The sequence below is a fragment of the Zeugodacus cucurbitae genome, chromosome 2 (assembly GCF_028554725.1).
Source record: "Zeugodacus cucurbitae isolate PBARC_wt_2022May chromosome 2, idZeuCucr1.2, whole genome shotgun sequence".
NCBI classification, from domain to species: Eukaryota; Metazoa; Arthropoda; class Insecta; order Diptera; family Tephritidae; genus Zeugodacus; species Zeugodacus cucurbitae.
Window position 1 is genome coordinate 29,777,454 of NC_071667.1, and position 20,472 is coordinate 29,797,925.

General features: G+C 39.5%; 1 protein-coding gene across 2 annotated transcripts in view; it reads left to right on the plus strand.

The window, feature by feature from the left end:
- The window catches only part of LOC105213633 (dopamine receptor 2-like), a 31,631-nt gene extending 14,559 nt beyond the window's left edge, over nt 1-17,072 (plus strand). The window contains exons 1-6 of one of the 2 annotated variants that reach the window (XM_054235908.1): nt 3,166-3,657; nt 3,763-4,541; nt 13,061-13,163; nt 13,421-13,546; nt 14,670-14,853; nt 15,121-17,072. In XM_054235908.1, coding sequence (XP_054091883.1) covers nt 3,812-4,541; nt 13,061-13,163; nt 13,421-13,546; nt 14,670-14,853; nt 15,121-16,056 — 2,079 coding nt within the window. In that variant the 5' untranslated portion in view covers nt 3,166-3,657; nt 3,763-3,811 and the 3' untranslated portion in view covers nt 16,057-17,072. Of the gene's footprint in view, nt 1-3,165; nt 3,658-3,762; nt 4,542-13,060; nt 13,164-13,420; nt 13,547-14,669; nt 14,854-15,120 lie in introns of those variants that run through there. The other variant, XM_011186593.3, reaches the window with a different exon arrangement.
- Nucleotides 17,073-20,472: the final 3,400 nt, after the last annotated feature.

Here is a 20,472-nt window from a genome sequence, read left to right on the forward strand (position 1 = left end):
ATGCAATTAGTCGATTGCGCACACAGACGAGCAGCTGCTAATACATTGGAGGCACGCATTTCTGATTTATGCATTCGCCAGTAGCATTCAAACGCACACATATACTCTGCACTTCATACATACATATATAGAATCCCAGCTACTTACTCATTACCTAAATGGCAGTTTGAGTGGTAAGTGCTTTGCGCGCTTTAATGCGTGCACCAAATGCACTCACATGCATATGCGAAAACAGTTAACTTTTTGTTTTTTTTTCTGTTTTGTTGCATTTAGAAATTTAGAATGAAATGCAGTGGCCTCGAAGCGCATTCGCTTGCAACAAAATGCAAATACTCTTGACAATTAGGGGGGAAGGTGTGAGAAGTGGAAGAAATTAAAGCTCAACGCTGCCAACAGGTAATGGTAGCGAATATAATCTACTTGGTGGTTCGAAACGTTTGGATTTGTCCATAAAAATTACGTTTTTCCATTTCATTTGGTAGTTTTGAGCGTATTCTAAACGAATTTTCTTGTTCTTCTCACCAACAAATGTTCTTTTCCGGGCAATTCTTCCATGTAACCCGCCTTATGAAGAACTCTTCTGATGGTTGTTGCACTGCATTTGGTATTAAATTATTCTGCTAACATATATCGAAGATTTGGGACACTCAGGCTTGGAATTAATTTTACTTTTTGGAGAATCCAACACTCTTCACGAAAACTCACAATATCTTACTCTTTCAAAATAAATAGAATATGTCGATATCTCCTGTCATCAAACAAGCAGTCAAGGCATTCGCGTCACAGCTTCGATGAGACGGCACTAGGAGTTTTCGAGAGAAAAGAAAAGCCGAGGAAAAGGGAGGCCTCCACTCCGATGGAAGGACCAGTTGGAGAAGGACCTGTCTTCACTTGGTATTATCAATTGGCGCCAAAATGCCAAAAGGAGAGATAACCACGTAAGCGGTGTCTACGCCAGTCAAGAAGAAGAATAGGTCGATATCATAGTAAGCAAACAGACACAAAATTGTTAACGGCTTTAGTAAAAGACTGTTTTTTGAGATACTTTCAATATGTGGGTCCCTTTGAGGGGCGCCTAATTTTTCGGTGTGTTTTTATGTTTTCTCGTAAATATTGAAAATATTTCGTTCTCATTTAATAATTTTTGCTTTTTTTATTGGTTACTAATTAAGCTTTGGGGAAAATAACAGAAATTCAAAATAAATAATAAGGGTTGGTGTTCTAACATGTTTTGAAAGCTTTTCGCAGGGGGGCCATTTTGAGTGGCACTCACTGTTGATATTGTTCTATATAATTATTATAAGACAATTGTAAGGACGGATCTGTAATTGGAATATATTTGGGTCTATTTCGTCCATTATGGGACTAGAGTTTCACTTAAATGAGAGTTTTATTTTAATATCATTTGATTTGCAATTTAGCCATTTAGTGAAAACTAATTCATACCGAAAACCGACCGACTGTAAAAAATTATCTCCTAGTTGTATAATGTAAATATCGCCTAGTTAGTCTAATATCTTAACAAAACTAGTTTAGAATGTTTCACTTATCCGAGTGTAGTTAAGAAACAAAACCCAGTGATGTTATAATATACCTTCCCGTTGAGATATCCAACGAAATTTTGGACTTTCTCCGTAAGTATTATATACAGTCACCCAATATAGTCTGCATACAAACCCAAAAAAACTCGGATATTGCTTCAGTGCATCCAGAAACTATGCGAATGTGTTTGAGAGACAGCGGACTGTGAAATCCGACAATCCGAATATGAGAATTTCACAAACATCATAGGTCTGTGAAGTGAAATAATTGAATCCGACGTCAAAGATCTTATAATGGTATTTATGTCGATCGTGTTTACAAAATACATAAAATTCGTAACTATTTAAATAATATCTTTGTATATAGAATCATAGAAACATCTTTATTTTATTCTTCGGCACCCCATACTCCCAACATTGCAGCAATTGTCCATCATATTAAAATTCGAAGCGTTTTTGGGAGCACACAAATATATAGATACACTAGCAGACCCGGCCACACTTTGTTGTGGCTAAGGTATACATTAAATTAAGTTGGTCCAATCTTGGCTTCGGCGACGATATTGATTACTCGAGGTCGATTTATGTTACGCAGCATGATGACAACTCACACTACTTTTAATTGCAAAGTGAGTGGTGATAGTACAGGCAATTTTAAATAGTTTGGGATAATTGACTACGTCATCCTGTTTTGTAGCTGTGTCAACTCTCCTGGACCGAAATTATAAATTGTCGCATTAAGATCATCGATATCTTTGTTTTTTTACCACCAATATAGGTCATTCAATCAGTCATTTATGGTTATCATATTGAGGTTTCATGTCAGGAAAACTTCTCTTTCAAGTCAATGAAGAGACAGAAATCTGTTGGAAATGCTATTAATCCATCGAGGTGTCAACTGCGACCCTACCATTTCCAACTGCTTCTACAATCGCAATTTGATATTGTTGCAAAAACACTCAAATGTTAGTTGTTAATTGGCGATACTTTATGTGTCGCCACAAATTAAATGATTTTAGGCATGCGATTAGCCCGTCAGTAACAGTTGATCCAAGAATAATTGGAAGAGTGTGGCATAAATCACCTGTTAACAGAATCCTGGCTCCACCAAAAACGTTTATCGACAATCAAGATCTTTTAAAGTCCTGTGCAGTACCTCCAGCGACTTCTTGAATATTTGGAAAATCTTCGTTATAGCGCTATTTTTGACGATTTTACCGACTGGTGCTTCGTTCATTTGCAATTTAGGAGTAATTTCAAGGCCGTTTTGCCTACTAACAGGTGCCAAGTTGCCCCTATTCCCGTTAATCTTGGTAGTGAAAATGAGTGAAATTGGCTTTAGAATTACATCAGCGCTCATATACTATATATGATGATTTTCTAATGGACATTATATCGAAAATATAGGTCAAATTGTGTGTTATCTTAATAAAATTACATCTATAAATTGCGAGAGTGTAAAATGTTCGGTTTGACTCGAACTTAGCCTTTCCTTATTTGTTCCAAATAGTTTTGGGCTATCGACACAACCTGATACAATTGAACAATAATAAAAATATTTTAACAAAGCAACAATGACAACCTTCAAAATATTATTTTTTTGTTTTCTCTTTTTATATTTTTCTAGTCAACTCGAATAAAATTCTCTTATTGATATCTTCCTCGCAATTTTTCCATATTTACTCACTTTCTAATCTTTTTCTGGCCTTCCACGAATATTTCAAGACTAAAATTAGCCAAATCGGTTTGAACTTCAACAACCAATAACTTCCCGATTTTAGAAAAATTTTAATTTTCTTCGCGGAAAGTTAAAAAAATTAGGGGTGGACCACCCTTAACATTTAGGAGGATGAAAAATAGATGTTGTCCGATTCTCCACCCTAGCCGATATGCACGCTAAGATTCACGAAAATCGGTCGAGCGGTTTCAGAGGAGTTCAATAACGTACACCGTGACACGAGAATTTTATATATTAGATATATATTCATAGAATAACACAGCAGATGTTTTCCGTTATCGGAGGCTGACAAGCTTCAAAATCGGTCAAGAACAAAAGCCGTGAATGATATAATGACATATGCTGAAAAGAATTTGTTTGAAGCAACAACATCTCTGTGTATGAAAGCATTTGATGTTGATATACAATACGTACATATGTACATATGTTCGTTGAACGTTTTTTTGTAAGTCAAATATTGAACGATTTCTCTCTTCATTTCAGCATTAAACGTCAAACTGAGGATTTTAAAGCTCACAAATGAGTGCGTATAATGATAATTCGGCCTTCCGCTACAAATTCCGACGACGACGACCTACTCGCCATCGTTTGGGCAATATCAGCTGGCGCGAAGAGCTCCATTGGTATTAACTCGTTGCGCAAAATCGCTAATAATGTACCGTTAATGATGACGCGTAACGGAATTTACAATAGGATGACACAAGAAATGCCACAAGCGATGTATTATACCGCTAATAACTACAATAACAACAACAATCGTCACTATGACACTAGCAACAATAGCGCACAGCTGCTGCATACACCCACAACAGCAACAGCAACAGTGACGACGCTAACTGATTCGCCACACACGAGCACGGTCATGTATTACGAGCCCAACCTGGAAGTCATCAATCGCTCACTGTTGCTGACAACAGCTGTCAGCGCCAACGCCACGCCCGCCAGCGATAGCAACAACAACAGTCCGCTGCAGACGGTGTTTATGGCCAACACCACGAATAACATCACAACTGCTATTGACGCGGACGAGGAATGGGCGCGTTTCTACGACCTGATGCTGTCGTGGCAGGGCATTTGTCTAATTGCTGTCTTCAGCACCTTCATTGTGGTCACCATCATCGGCAACACGCTCGTCATATTGGCTGTCATAACGACGCGACGTTTGAAAACGGTCACAAACTGTTTCGTCATGAGCTTGGCCATCGCGGACCTGCTAGTGGGAATATTTGTAATGCCACCCGCTGTAGCTGTCCACTTGATAGGTGAGTCGCATTGTGAGAAATGACAGTTCATTGAAGTTCTCGTTTAATTATGCTAACATTGATTGGCACTATTCCACAATTGACTTCGCATTTACATATGTATACAGTGCTGGGCAAAAAAATCGGGTCATTATGAAAATTTGAATTATGAGCTAAAATATTCATCCAAGTAAACAGTTTTGAATGAGGGATTGTTTGTATTTGAAATAAGAGATAAAATAAATTATTAGCAAAAAAAATATTAATGTTACATTTTTCAGGAGCGAACTTTTTTCAAATTTGGTCAAATTCACAAAAAATAGGGATATTAAATAAAATTTATCAGAAAAATTATTAAAACGGTAATATCAAAGTGATTGTTTGTTTTATGTTTTAATTTTACTGCCCTAGTCTCTGCTGGTATGGACGAAATGACCTTTTGGAGTAATCCGACCCATGTCATCATACCACTCATTTCAAAGGACGGAATGCACCTTTTTTTGGTTTCTCGGCTTCTATGCGACTAACTATTTCTTCATAAACGCCCACATATTTTCGATCGCGATTAAATCGGCACTGTTCCCAGGCCACGTCCACTGATTTATTCCCATTTCAGGCATAAAATACCTCCAAACCTCCGTACCTCCAAAAATATAACAAAGAAGGATGTCAAAATTAGTTCTGAATGCGATTAATAACTGGTAGTAGAATTAAAAACAAAATACTTATGATGTTGGACCTGTGATTTGGCTCAGAATCGTCCTGGAAGATTTCATCGTTTTAGACCTGATACAGCTCTTCGATGCAGGGTACCTAATTGGCTAATCTTAAGCCGATATAAACACGTTCCTCTTTTCGATTTTGTGATTTTTTTTTGGTTTTTATAAAAAGCAAAGGACGCCAATGCGACGATGCGGCATTTAGAATTAAAAAAAGAAGCGGTGGGACCTCATTTTAGGTTTTATTAACATATACTTTTTTGTATGTACATAAATAGAGGAAATTCAAATTATTTTAAATATTTTTATACTCTCGCAACATTTTGCACAGAGTATTATAGTTTTGTTCACATAACGGTTGTTTGTGTCACACAGAAATAAAAGAGTTAGACTTGGGGTTATATATATATAAATGATCAGCATGACGAGTGGAGTTGAAATCCGGATGTATGTTCGTCTGTCCGTGCAAGCGATAATTTGAGTAAAAATTGAGATATCTTAAAGAAACTTGGAACACATATTCCTTAGCAAAATGGCGAAAACATATAAAGTGCCATAACCAAGCCTTAAATTAAGCTATGAAAGTGAAATAGGTTTTTTGTACATATCTTGTAAACTACTAAAGCGATATCAACCAAACTCTCTACAGTCATTTCTTTTAGGTACTACCTTATAGAGTCCAAAAATGGTGGAAATCGGATTATAACCACGCCCACCACCCATACAAAAGTTATGTTGAAAACCACTAATAATGTTTTAATTCGGCAAGGAAAAACACCAGACACCTTAAATTTCTTCATAAAGAAGGTACAAAAGGGCTGCATTCAAATTGGTATACAAAATCTTAAATGGGCGTGACTCCGCCCACTTATGGGTCAAAAACCATATCTCCGAAATTACTCGACCAATTTTAGTGAAATTCGGTTTTTAATATTTTCCTTGCATCCCAACGATATGTTGTGAAAATAGGCTAAATCGGCTCACAACCACGCCCACTTCCTATATACCAGAACTTTAAATCTGTATCGTTTACTTTATAATCTATAAAGTAAGCACTGTTGAATATATCGGAACAGAACTTTGCACAAATACTGCATTTATAGTGTGGCACCCCCTTTCTAAATATCGCCGAAATCGTACCATAGGTTTTCAAGGCCCCATGTATCGAAAATGAGCGCCTCAGTGCTTCTAACCTTTTTCTACCAAAAATATAGGTAAGTCTCAGATATTTTGAAGAAATTTTTAGGGAAAATTTTTCTTCTAATAATATGTCTCCGCGCCAAAAATGAGTGAAATCGGGTCATAACTTCAACTAGCTCCCATATATCTAATATTAGTGTTTCCAACTTTCAATGGACTTTATACCATATACATATGTATATAAAATTGTGTACTATATACAAATATTAATAAAATTAAATAAATAAATTGCGAGAGCATAAGATGTTCGGTCACAACCGAACTTAGCCCCTCCTTACTTAAATTTTATATTTATATATATATATTTGGCGTAGGAACCGCTTTAAGCGATTATAGCCGAATCCACCAGAGCGCGCCACTCATTCCTTCTTTTTGCTTTTTGGCGCCAACTGGAAACACCAAGTGAAGCCAGGTCACTTTGCACTTGGTCTTTCCACCGGAGTGGAGGTCGTTCTCTTCCGCGGCTTCCTCCAGCGGGTACTGCATCGAATACTTTCAGAGCTGGAGTGTTTTCTTCCATCCGTACAACATGACCTAGCCAGCGTAGCCGCTGTCTTTTTATTCGCTGAACTATGTCAATGTCGTCGTATAAATCGAACGAACGATGAGCTCATCGTTCCATCGTCTGCGGTATTCGCCGTTGCCAATGTTTAGAGGACCATAAATCTTGCGCAAAACCTTTCTCTTGAAAACCCCAAGAGTCGTCTCATCGGATGTTGTCATCGTCCACGCTTCAGCGCCATACATCAGGACGGGAATAATGAGCGACTTATAGAGTTTGATTTTGGTTCGTCGAGAGAGGACTTTACTTTTCAATTGCCTACTCAGTCCAAAGTAGCACCTGTTGGCAAGAGTGATTCTGCGTTGGATTTCAAGACTGAAATTATTGGTGTTGTTAATGCTGGTTCCCAGATAAACGAAATTATCTATAACTTCAAAGTTATGACTGTCAACAGTGACGTGGGAGCCAAGAAGCGAGTGCGCTGACTGTTTGTTTGATGACAGGAGATATTTCGTCTTGTCCTCATTCACCACCAGACCCATACGCTTCGCTTCTTTATCTAGTCTGGAAAACGCAGAACAAACGGCGCGGTTGTTGCTTCCGCTGATATCAATATCATCGGCATACGCCAGGAGCTGTACACTCTTGTAGAAGATTGTACCCTCTCTATTTAGTTCTGCAGCTCGTATTATTTTTTCCAGCAATAGATTGAAGAAGTCTCACGATAGTGAGTCACCCTGTCTGAAGCCTCGTTTGGTATCGAACGGCTCGGAGAGGTCCTTCCCGATCCTGACGGAGCTTTTGGTGTTGCTCAACGTCAGCTTACATAGCCGTATTAGTTTTGCAGGGATACCAAATTCAGACATCGCGGCATAAAGGCAGCTCCTTTTCGTGCTATCGAAGGCAGCTTTAAAATCGACAAAGAGATGGTGTGTGTCGATCCTATTTTCACGGGTCTTCTCCAAAATTTGGCGCATGGTGAATATCTGGTCTGTTGCTGATTTTCCAGGTCTAAAGCCACACTGATAAGGTCCAATCAGTTTGTTGACGGTGGGCTTTAGTCTTTCACACAATACGCTCGACAGAACCTTATATGCGATATATATTATACCACGGTAGTTGGCGCAGATTGTGGGGTCTCCCTTCTTATGGATTGGGCAGAGCACACTAAGATTCCCATCCTCAGGCATGCTTTCTTCCGACCATATTCTACAAAGAAACTGATGCATGCACCTTAACAGTTCTTCGCCGCCGTATTTGAATAGCTCGGCCGGTAATCCATCGGCCCCCGCCGCTTTGTTGTTCTTCAAGCGGGTAATTGCTATTCGAATTTCTTCATGGTCGGGTAATGGAACATCTATTCCATCGTCATCGATTGGGGAATCGGGTTCGCCATCTCCTGATGTTGTACTTTCACTGCCATTGAGCAGGTCGGAGAAGTGTTCCCTCCATAATCCCAGTATGCTCTGGACATCCGTTACCAGATTACCTCCTCGGCTCCTACATGATAATGCTCCGGTCTTGAAACCTTCTGTTACTCGCCTCATCTTTTCATAAAATTTTCGAGCATTACCCATGTCGGCCAGCTTTTCAAGCTTTTCATACTCACGCATTTCGGCCTCTTTCTTTTTACGTCTGCAAATGCGTCTCGCTTCCCTCTTCAGTTCTCGATATCTATCCCACCCCGAACGTGTTGTGGTCGATCGCAACGTTGCGAGGTAGGCAGTCTGTTTTCTCTCCACTGCGGAACGACAATTCTCATCATACCAACTGGTTTTTTGGCGTTGTCGGAGACCAATTGTTTCGGCTGCAGCGGTATGCAATGAGTTTGAGATGCCGTTCCACAGCTCCCTTATATCGAGATGCTGATGAGTGCTCTCAGAGAGCAGGAGTGCAAGTCGAGTAGAAAATCGTTCGGCTGTCGGTTGTGATTGCAGCTTTTCGACGTCGAACCTTCCTTGTGTTTCCATCTCCTGTGTCGTCCATCTATCACAACATGATCGATCTGGTTCCGCGTGTTTCGATCAGGAGACAGCTAAGTAGCTTGATGTATTTTCTTATGCTGGAATCTGGTACTACAGACAACCATATTTCGGGCCCCAGCGAAGGCGATCAGCCTCAGGCCGTTTGGCGATGTTTCGTCATGGAGGCTGAATTTTCCGACTGTTGTGCCAAAGACACCTTCTTTACCCACCCTGGCGTTAAAATCGCCAAGCACGATTTTGACATCGTGGCGGGGGCAGCGCTCATAGGTGCGTTCTAGGCGCTCATAGAAAGCGTCTTTGGTCACATCGTCCTTCTCTTCCGTTGGGGCGTGGGCGCAAATCAGCGATATGTTGAAGAACCTCGCTTTTATGCGGATTGTGACTAGACGTTCATCCACCGGGGTGAATGCCAGGACTCGGCGACGGAGTCTCTCTACCACCACAAATCCAACACCAAATTTGCGCTCCTTTATATGGCCGCTGTAGTAGATGTCACAAGGACCCACCTTCTTCCGTCCTTGTCTCGTTCATCGCACTTCTTGGACGGCGGTGATGTCAGCCTTTAGTTGTATGAGGACATCAACCAGCTGAGCATAGGCACCTTCCCAATTAAGGGTCCGGACATTCCAGGTGCATGCCCTTAAATCTTTATCTTTAAAACGTTTGCAGGGATCGTTGTCAAAAGGGCGGTGTCTCATCCGAGGCTCTGTTTGTTTTCATTGGGGAGGTTTTTTTATGTGGTTTGTCCCAAGCCCTACGCACAACCGCAGAAGCGGGCTTCGCCTTCTCACTTTAGCTCGCCTCCATACGGATGTCTATTAGCTACCCAGGGGATACTTGGTCTAAAACCGGAAGTCGTGAGCTGCTTGAGTCATATGCAAAAGAATCGTTTCTGGCCATTCCCCAGTGAATGGCAATCAGAAACTTTCCTCACTTGCGTGAACTTCTACATATGACCCCATATTTTTAGAAAATATAAAATGTGAAACCTTATTGATATAATATATTTGTTTTTTACCCTCTCTCTGTCGAATCCTGCCGAATTTTGATAATTTTTGATAATAAAAGCGAAATCAATTAGGCGAAAAAAATTAATAGAGGTTATGCAGTTTATCTTCCCACTTCTAGATATATGCCCACCTTTTGAATAAGGGTATCCCCAAAAGAATCCCCACCCCCTACAATAGTCAACTGGTTTCACAATCCACCTTTTGTAATTTTTTTGGGAGAATATATACTGAGTATAGTTCTCTTCACAGAACGTATGTTTATAAAACCTCACCTTGTCAGGTTTTATAACCATTTTCGTACAATTGCTTGGGTCCGTCTGCTAACAAGTTTAGTAGTATATCTTTCTTTTGAACTGGTAACCTATGTCAGTTACATATGTTAGAAACATACCTCCCATACTACATAAAGTGTAAAAGGTATGTATGTATGTGATTGGCGTTGCAACCGTTCAGCCGGTTATAGCCGAATCGACCATAGCGCGCAACCTCTCTCTCTCCTTCGCAGTTCGGCGCCAGTTGGAGATCCCAAGTGTAACCAGGTCGCTCTCCACCTGGTCCCTCCTACGGCCTTCCCCTTCCTCGGCTTCCTCCGGCGGGTACTGCATCGAACACTTTCAGGGCTGGAGTGTTTTCGTCTATTCGGACAACATGACCTTGCCAGCGTAGCCGCTGTCTTTTTATTCGCTGAACTATGTCAATGTCGTCATATAACTCGTACAGCTCATCGTTTCATCGTCTGCGGTATTCGCCGTTGCCAATGTTCTGAGGACCATAAATCTTTCGCAAAATTTTCCTCTCGAAAACTCCGAGTGTCGTCTCGTCTGATGTTGCCATCGTCCAAGCTTCTGCACCGTAAAGCAGGACGGGAATGATAAGCGACTTGTAGAGCTTGATTTTGGTTCGTCGAGAGAGGACTTTACTGTTCAATTGCCTACTCAGTCCAAAGTAGCACCTGTTGGAAAGAGTTATTCTGCGCTGGATTTCGAGGCTGACATTGTTCGTGTTGTTGATGCTGGTTCCCAGGTATACGAAATTATCTACGACCTCGAAGTTATGACTGTCAACAGTGACGTGGGAGACGTCGCGAATGCGTCGACTGTTTGTTTGATGACAGGAGATATTTCGTCTTGTCCTCATTCACCTCCAGACCCATTAAAAGTAAAAGGTATACCGCCGGGAAAATCAAATTTATACCGGTTAGTCCAATAATAGGTCACTTTGCATGGCACCACTCACCTTTCGGAGACATAATATACTTTTTCACACAGTGTTTGAGAGATTTCTAAATTTCGAGTTGTGAGATTCCCATTAAATCCTTATAGCACATGTTAACTTAAAACACGTAATAAAATTTCATAAGGAGATAATGTTTAATATTCGTTTACGCTGGAGCCGATAAAAATAATATTTATATGATGCAAGTATACGAATATGTAGCTTCATTACCGCAATTCGCAAATTTGTAAGTTTTTTGTGTAACTCAATTGTTATTTCAAGATCTCTCTGCCGTCAGACAGCTTTCGATTCCACTTATATAAAAAGTAGGTTTTAAAAGATATTTTTTACTTTTAGTAATTTTCGTTTTCTGTAAACAGCAAGAGTCTATTGTTTTGGGTCAAGTGCCATACCGTGCAAAAGTTTATTGATTAAATATTTGCGCTAACAAAGACGATGTTGGTTTTAAAATTCAACTTGGGATTCGTGTAATTCGGTGAAAAGTGTTTCGTTTTTAAGAGGATAACAGTACCCTTCTATGTAAATATTAATGAAAACATTTGTATATATTATACATAGAGATACAATGTATACATGTATATTTAAAAGCAATGAGTGCAAGGTAGAGAAGGGCAAAACGTACACGTAGACCATTCAGCATCGAACTTTTCAACTTTCACTTTATAGCAATAAGCCGATTTGCGCTCTCATCCAAATTTCTTGTTGCAAAAATTCATATTTTCCATACTTTATATTAGCTTTGGGTAGAACTTCTGAATACTGTTTCATTCTCACTACAAACTTATGCACAAATATGTATGGGAGCTGAAATAAAGTTATAAAAAATGGATGGCAAAGCATGTCGAACAGCAGAACTGTGGTTTGCGCAACCTTTATTGCATAATAAAAGTTTTCCGCATTAGACCCTTGGGTAGAACGTGAAAAATGTTTACGTCTTCGAAAAATACTTTGCACTGCTGTACTTTAAAGCCCCTGATTTGCGTTACGGGTTGCCAAACTTATGATCGAGTATTGAAAAACACTAAATTTGTCAATACAATGGCTGGGAATGGGCTCTCTTTTGAAGGCGAACTCATTAGTATGCTCACTAGCACCTCTCCGCATCAATGCAAATAAATCGGAAAACTTTAAGAATTTGAAGAGAAAGAGTTGTGTTTGCAAATAAATATTTATGTTTGTTTTCAATTATTTATAACGGGTTTCTGGCGAGTGCAATTGGAAAATAACTCTTACATTGAATTACTACTTTCCATTCCGTCGCTAGAATAAGTATCCGGTGACAAAGTCTGTCTATGACCTTTTTTATAAGCTCCTATCCTTTTTGTATAAGACGATTAGTATAACCAAATATTTATATTCATCTTATCGATCGTATATGAGAAAATGGTCCAAACCAAATGTCTTTTTAGAAGAAATGATTGATTTAATAATGAAATTATCTAAAAATATGATATAAATAAAAGTATCGAAGAAAACTTCGAAGGAAAAGCATTCAACTTTATTTTTTTTATTTTCCGCATAAGTTCTGCAACTTGTCCGCTTGCTGAGACAGCTGCTGCTCCTCACTAATGCTTCGTTCGCAGTCAAACAACTGTCATTTACACATTATCATTGTGCTCCTTACAAGGACAGTTGCCATTTTCACCTCACCTTTTTTACATTCGCACAATACAAGACAAAAACACCTTTTCAAGGACTCTTAGGAGAAAAATTAAAGTCTTCGCTCTTTAGTACGCTCAACTTTTTGTTGTTTATTTTTTGTATTTGGCATTTTTATTCCAGTTTACTTTGCATTTTTCTTTGGAAACTTTTAATTCAATTTTATTTGCGCTTTCGTTGCGAAGAAATCACTTAAATTGCGTGTCCTTTTCACTGCGTGTCATTGCAGGCTCGTGGCGTCTGGGTTGGGTGCTCTGCGACATTTGGATATCACTGGATGTACTGCTCTGCACGGCGTCCATACTGAGCCTCTGCGCCATCAGTGTCGACAGGTGAGTACGCATAGGGCCAAACGAGCGCCTAATGAGGAGGTCATACTTGGCAATTAACCGTTAAATATTTGAGAATGTCGAAAACGTTAAGTGGAAATTTTAATTAAAAATGAATTTATGAAAATGCAAAATTCATTTCCAAAATGAGCATCGGCAAAAGGCAACATTTGAAACCATTTTTACCAATGTCCTTAATTTTTATATGCCACATTCACTTGAGGCGTTTTTTTATATGTATTATGCCCTTTTCGCTTTAGGTACTTGGCCGTTACGCAACCTCTGACCTATTCACGCAGAAGGCGCTCCAAGCGTTTGGCATTCATAATGATTCTGGTTGTTTGGGTTCTGGCCTTGGCTATCACGTGCCCACCAATGTTGGGTTGGTAAGTATATGTACATATGCAAGTGTGTGTGTGTGCTTAGGTGTGATTGTACCTTTAACAAATTGTCTGGCGGCCATTAAAAGCTGCATTGCTTGATTAAATTTGAAGACTCAACAAAAGTGGCACGGCACCCAAACACTCATGAGTACGTACATGTGTGTATAAATAGCTGTGAACGTTCCTTTCCAACCGGAGTAGAGCACCGTTTAATGAAAATGACATTGTTAATATGCAGCTTCAAATGGAAATAGAAAGCAAGCAAATGACTTTTGAAAAAACCTTTCTTTGTTTTTTGATTTTTGAAATGTATGTATCGCGCTTTTTTGCAACTACTATAACTTTTTAAGCCCCCAGATATCGACCTCAGTTTTAATGGCTGAATTTATGCCGAAAATAGCGTTCAATAGCTGTAATTTTTTCGTTGTAGACACCACTGAGATATTCCGTTGAGCTTGGGTAATCAAATATTTGTCGCGCTTACTTTCTAAAGAAAATTACACTTTTTTTGAATGAGGAAAACTTTTAAAATAATAAACGTATTGCCTTCTCAAAAAATATATTTCCCTATTTATATGAAGTGGAATAGAGGTTCTTATTTGACTGCGTTTTATTCTATTTCTATTTCCAATTCTTTGTACCGAACTGTAGGTTCAATTAAATAGCCGCATAACTACTTCAAAGAAGATAGAAGTGTCGAATACCGACTAATCTAAAGCTCGGAAATTTTGTCTGGAAATTTTTTTCCCAATAAAGGCTTTACAATAGATGCATATGTATATCGGACAGCTTAGAACCAGCTTCCTGAGGACCTGCCAGTTTTACTAGAACATCCTTTCATAGATATTACCGAATATATAATATAATATAAATTAACATAATATAATAACATAATATAAATTTACCGAATATTTTTCCTCTGTAGTGGACATACTACGTGTTGTCGCAGTGTAAAGCACTTTGAGGCACTGGAACTACTTTATGGTGAACTTGACTTAAGCATGATTTCATTTCTGTATGTGTATTTGTACATTTTGGTTGAAAATATTAAATAATTTTTAATTTAAAGTCTGGATTATTATCAAGGGTGTAATTTTTTTGCTCTCTTTTGCCATCGCCAACTCAGGTATGAACCAGGACGACGCGACCTAAGCGAGTGCCGTTACAATCAGAATGAAGGATATGTGATTTTCTCCGCCATGGGCTCATTTTTCATTCCAATGGCCGTTATGATTTATGTTTATGCGAGAATTTCATGTGTTATTGCGTCACGCCATGACCATATGACTGACATCAGTGTACATAATAAGGTGAGTAATTTGAAAGTTGCCAGTAAAATATGTTTAGGTGAAATTATGGTTGCAAAAAATTAAATTAATGTGCCCTGTGTTTGATAATGGCGAGATGAAAAATATGAAAAGTTCCACAGAAAACGTACTGGTGTCCTTCCGATACTTTTTCATTTCAATTTTAAATTTCGTGCTCGTTTGTGGATGTTGAGCACGACAAAGCATATAATAACAAGCTTATTGGATATTTCTGTATTTCTCTTCTCTCTTTTCTCTTTTCTCTGGCAGAAGTTCAAGCGCTACACAGCCGCCGATGTAGAAAATGACATTGACCATGACTTTTCCGAGCAGGAGCTTAGTTCGGGCCAACGAAAGCAAGCGGCAGCCCGTACATTCTCGAACCAAACCATTGCCAAGGAGCTGCACGACGTCATGCAGTGCGAAGGTGAGACTGGCGGCGCCACTACCACGGCAGCAACTGGCAGCGGTGGTGGTGGCGGCTCTTCGCCACATTGTCACTCACTGCTTGCACTAAGCACAGCGAATGCCAAGAATAGTTGTTACGAATTGACGCGCCCGTCGTCTTTAAGACGCACACCAACATCGTCCTCAACCGTGACCGTTATGACAAGCGGTTGCGGGGCCACCACCGTCGCTGGTGGCGGTGGGCTCACCGTTCCAACAGTTGGCATTACAAGTTTGAGCGATCAGCATTGGCCGACACGTACGCTTAGCGTGCGCCATCACCACCACTTCGGCGCTTCCGGCAGCGGTACGGGCTCAGGTGCGAATGCGCCTGCAGCTAGTGCGACCAATTCGCCGAATTTGCAAGCGGAAGCTACAGCACTGACACGTCACACGCGCATACAGCAACAACACCATCATCATCACGCCAAATCCTTATCGAATCGCATCACTTCGTTGAAGAAAGAGAATAAAACTACACAAACGTTGAGCATCGTTGTGGGCGGTTTCATCGCCTGCTGGCTACCGTTTTTCGTATACTATCTGATAACCCCTTTCCTGGAGGAGCATCAAGTAAGTCGTACACTGGCGAAGGGACTCACCTGGCTGGGTTGGTTTAACAGCGCTATAAATCCCTTTATTTATGCCTTCTACAGTGTGGATTTTCGAGCGGCATTCTGGCGTCTAACTTGCAAGCGCTTCTTCAGTGTATCCATGAAACCACAGTTTCCAGCCACCACTATGTCTATAAGACGATAGTTGAACGCTCTGCAAATATAATACCATAGTTATATCTAGCTTTTAATTAACCACTAAGACAGATAAGGAGAAGCGGGGACAAAATATTCCATTCGTTTATAATTCGGCGGAATGTCGTGGTTTCTATGGGGATAACGTGGAAGTGAGTTCGACTCATTTCAGAATTTTATGAAATTTCTGTGACAGAGTTGACACACACAGAAATTGTTTGGAGGTTAAATTAATACCTATACATATTACTAGATTTTGACACAGGATTTTATACCCCGTTCTGCATACTAAATACTTGGCTTTCTTCATCGCCAGTCTATACTACAAAAAATTGAACTAATGACCATTCTATAGTAGTGGCGGAGTCGGACGATATGGAAATGATTTTGCTTGAGTAGACTCGTCGAGAGGTGGTGACCGTCATTCGGTGACTCTTTGCGTGTATGAGATATGTTGGATATGTAGGGTCTATCTGGCTAAGTATCCACAATATCAAGGGGTAATTCACATAACGGTTGCTTCCAATATTTTGAGGTTGTTAATTCGGTCGGTAGACGGCGAATCTTGTACAAAGACGGTACACTTTGAATTGTTTCGTTCAGTTAATGAATAGTAATGGATCCTTGCAGGAAAGAAGAAATGAAACTTGGAGAGTAGGTTAGGTTGTAATCTCTCCATTCCAACCATCTTATATGATGACGATGACAGAGTCTTATGGAACTCAGCAATGTTGTACGAGTCAGTCTGACTAATATGTATAGGTATTAACTTGGAGAGTAGGTTAGGTTGTAATCTCTCCATTCCAACCATCTTATATGATGACGATGACAGTCTTATGGGACTCAGCAATGTTGTACGAGTCAGTCTGACTTGCCATCCTTAAAAGATATCATTAAGAGTTCATTACCTATGTTATGTTGCGATTAGTCCAGTTGTACAAGGGCTGCTATATATATTTCTGGCCTAATAATGAAAATAGGAATATTTATCAACGAAAATGTTTTCATTTTTTTCAAAATATTCTCCATCAAGATTTATACACTTTTGCTTGCGCTCAAACCAATTTTCGAAGAACTTTTTTTGAGCCTTTTTTTGAGCGATTGTCAAATTGTGCGGGATCCAAGGGGAACAAACCTTTTTTACGGCCAGTTGTTCATGCAATATCGAATGTATGCTGGTGGGAGAAATGCATAGGCATGCCTCTATCTGAAGGTATGTTACATGACGGTCTTGCATTATCAGTTCACGTACGGCATCGATGTTTTCTGGCACAACGGCTGTTCTTAGACGACCTTCACGGAATTCGTCTTTGAGCGAGCGTCGGCCACGATTGGATTCGTTGTACCTGTTTTTCACAGTGCTATAGGATGGTGCTTCATAGCCATACACAGATTTTAGTTCATAGATGCACTCTTGTCGCGATAATCCACGTCGAAAGTTGTAAAAAATGATCGCACGAAATTGTTCACGAGTTAATTCCATTTTTTGGCCGAGATGAATTTTTTAATTCCCTGTAAATAAAACAATTCACGATTAAATGACAAAACGTTCTGAGTGATGTTATGCTAAAAAATGTCAAACTTTCCAATGGAAATGTCAGATTGCACCTGGCAACACTTAGTGTTGTCTAGGCCAGAAATATATATAGCAGCCCTCGTATACTTAAGTTCTAATTTTGTTCCAAAACTAAAGTTGTCTTTATATCTTCAAAAGACTCGTATCACATTTTAACTTAAACTCATATCTATCAGTTTTGTTAGGTCAGTCCCTATAGAGGTCCAGAGTCCAGTTAACTCTGAGTCTATTGCTGACTAAAACTATATCAGATACTTAAGACCATCAAGTTGATTGGTGTCTATGGTACTAAGTTTTAACTAATTCCAGGCAATCATTAGTAAGTTTAAGTAATATATTTATTTATTGTTGTTGATGTAGTAGCTGGAGGAAACTTTCTCAAAATAGCTTTGAGGAATGCCACCGAGTAGACTGTCCTTGTTCGGATACAAATCAAGTAACGATATAATCATCATCCACATTTTTTCCTGCACTTGTTTCTCCGATTTTCATTTCTTTTTTGTACAACAAATAGGCTCGGAACTGTGCACAATGGTGACATTTTAGAATTTAATCAGCGCAAGCGATATCCTGCCCACGCTCGGATAAAATCATCAACCCAAATGTCAACGTTGACTTGTGGAAAAACCCACTGGAGCGGAGCCTGCAGATTGCAACAACCTTCAGCCGTCAATTCATTTCAAGGGCAACAGTTGGTTGGCTCGATTTGCATTTAGAGGCGTAGAGACGTCGAGCAACTCTAAATGCAAATCGAGAACGGCGCACTAAGCACACACACATGCACATATGTAGACGCTCACAAATGCGTGTATGAATATTTATATGAATGCGGCTGCCACGATAAACTGATTTCGAATATCTAACATTTATGCTTATGCGCCCGCTTTCCTTTTTCTATGCAAAGTTGAATTGAAAATTGACTGCCATATTTCACTAGAATACACAGCTGCTTTTGCTGTATTGTTTCGTGCTTTTGCATGTACTACGACACAAAGCATACATACATATGTACATACATCGTACGTACATGTATTCACATGCATTGGGGAAACACTTTGAATGCGGCGCAAACGTTTTGCTGCGGCGCGAAAATGGCCGAAACGCCACGTGACTTGAATTCGCTCCGCAGCAGCGTGTGTCTCACTAACGTAATTTAGTTGCGTGGAATTTGTGGCAGCTGCCAAAGCAGAAAGCTTCGCTTTTGCCTGTCGCACCGATTCGTGCGCTCACAAGTTGTGTTGCAAGGAAACGAAAACAATAAAAGCAAAAAATTACGAAATTGGACGCAATGCAGCAAATCAGTTGCGGGAGGAGCGGTGAGCAAGGCATGCTTTGTTAAACTTTAACGTAACAAACAAAAACAGATAAAAGTGTCCATGGCAAGTTTCGTGGAAACTTCAAATTGAAGTTGCTACGGGCGAAAAGTTGCTCCACGCAGTTGCGTAGTGTGCAGCTCAACAGTGCGTATGAGTAACTTCGAAATTTTCACAATAATTAAGGAACAAATGAACCAAATAATGGCAAATGATGTATGTACTTAATGTTGCAACGTCATGTAAACAGTTAGCCAAAGGCCTTTGAGTGAATTAAGTTTGTGTTCGAATGGAATGAGCTGATCTTATCAAACAATAATTAACTTGATGATGCCATTTTTGCGCAGTGAAAGACAATTTCACAAGATGATTGTCCAAATTATTTACAAACTTATACTCCCATTATATATGGCTACTAGCGCCAATACAAGACTTCTTATCAAATACACATTATTCATTAAATAAATTATAAAAAAGGGTGATCCATTTCGAGGTTCCCTATTTTTATAAAGAAAAAAAGAACAAAAAATTATAATTGAATGGGGAATATTTGTTATCATTCTTTGGCATTATTTCTTAAAGGTTATCTCTTTCAAATATTTGTCACGGCTACGTCTCAGATGGTCCATCCGTTGAGTCCAATTCGCGAGGACTTGTTCGAGCATTTCGACTGGTAACTGGCGAATTACACGCCTGAAGTTTTGCTCCAACGCCTGAATCGAACCGGGAATCCGCTCACTAAAGTGTTCTCTGAATAAATCTATTGATTGATGGAATGTGTGTGTGAAGTGGCGCTGTCTTCTTAAAATCAAATGTCACCGAGATCAGGAGCTTCAATTTTAGGCATCAAATAGTTGGTTATCATGGCGCGATAACGGTCGCTATTCACGGTGACGTTCTCACCGGCAACATTTTTGAAGAAGTATGGACCGATGATACCACCGATCCACAAACAAAACCAAACTATAATTATTCTGGAAGAAATGACAGCTCTTGAATCTCTTCAGGTTGCTCTTCGTCCTAAATGCTACAATTTTGCTTGTTTTACATATCCATTGATCCAGAAATGGGCCTCATCTCTGAACAGAATTTGGCTCGAAAAAGGCGGATCTGCTTGGAACTTTTCAAGAGCCCATAGAACGAAGCGATGTCGCTTGAAAAGATCGAGCGACTTCAGTTCTTACACAAGATGTATTTAAGATCTCGACGCTTTCGACTTTTTCTTTCTTAAATTTAATCATGGACGAAAGCACTCCAGCTTTGAAAGTGTTCGATGCAGTACCTGCTGGTGGAAGCAAAGGAAGATGAAGACTTCCATTCCATTGAAAAAAAAAAGGTCTTGTTAGTGAGAGGTATCAAGCCGCAAGTGCTACCAGTCTAATTATTTGAAGAACTAATATTCTTTGTTCAACATGCCACTCATTTTTGGAAAAAATATATTGGATCAAGAGAATGCAGTTATTAAATTATACTTAGATTACGTAGTTATTACTTAACCACTAGTCTCTGCAGAATAAATATTTAAAACGCTTAAATA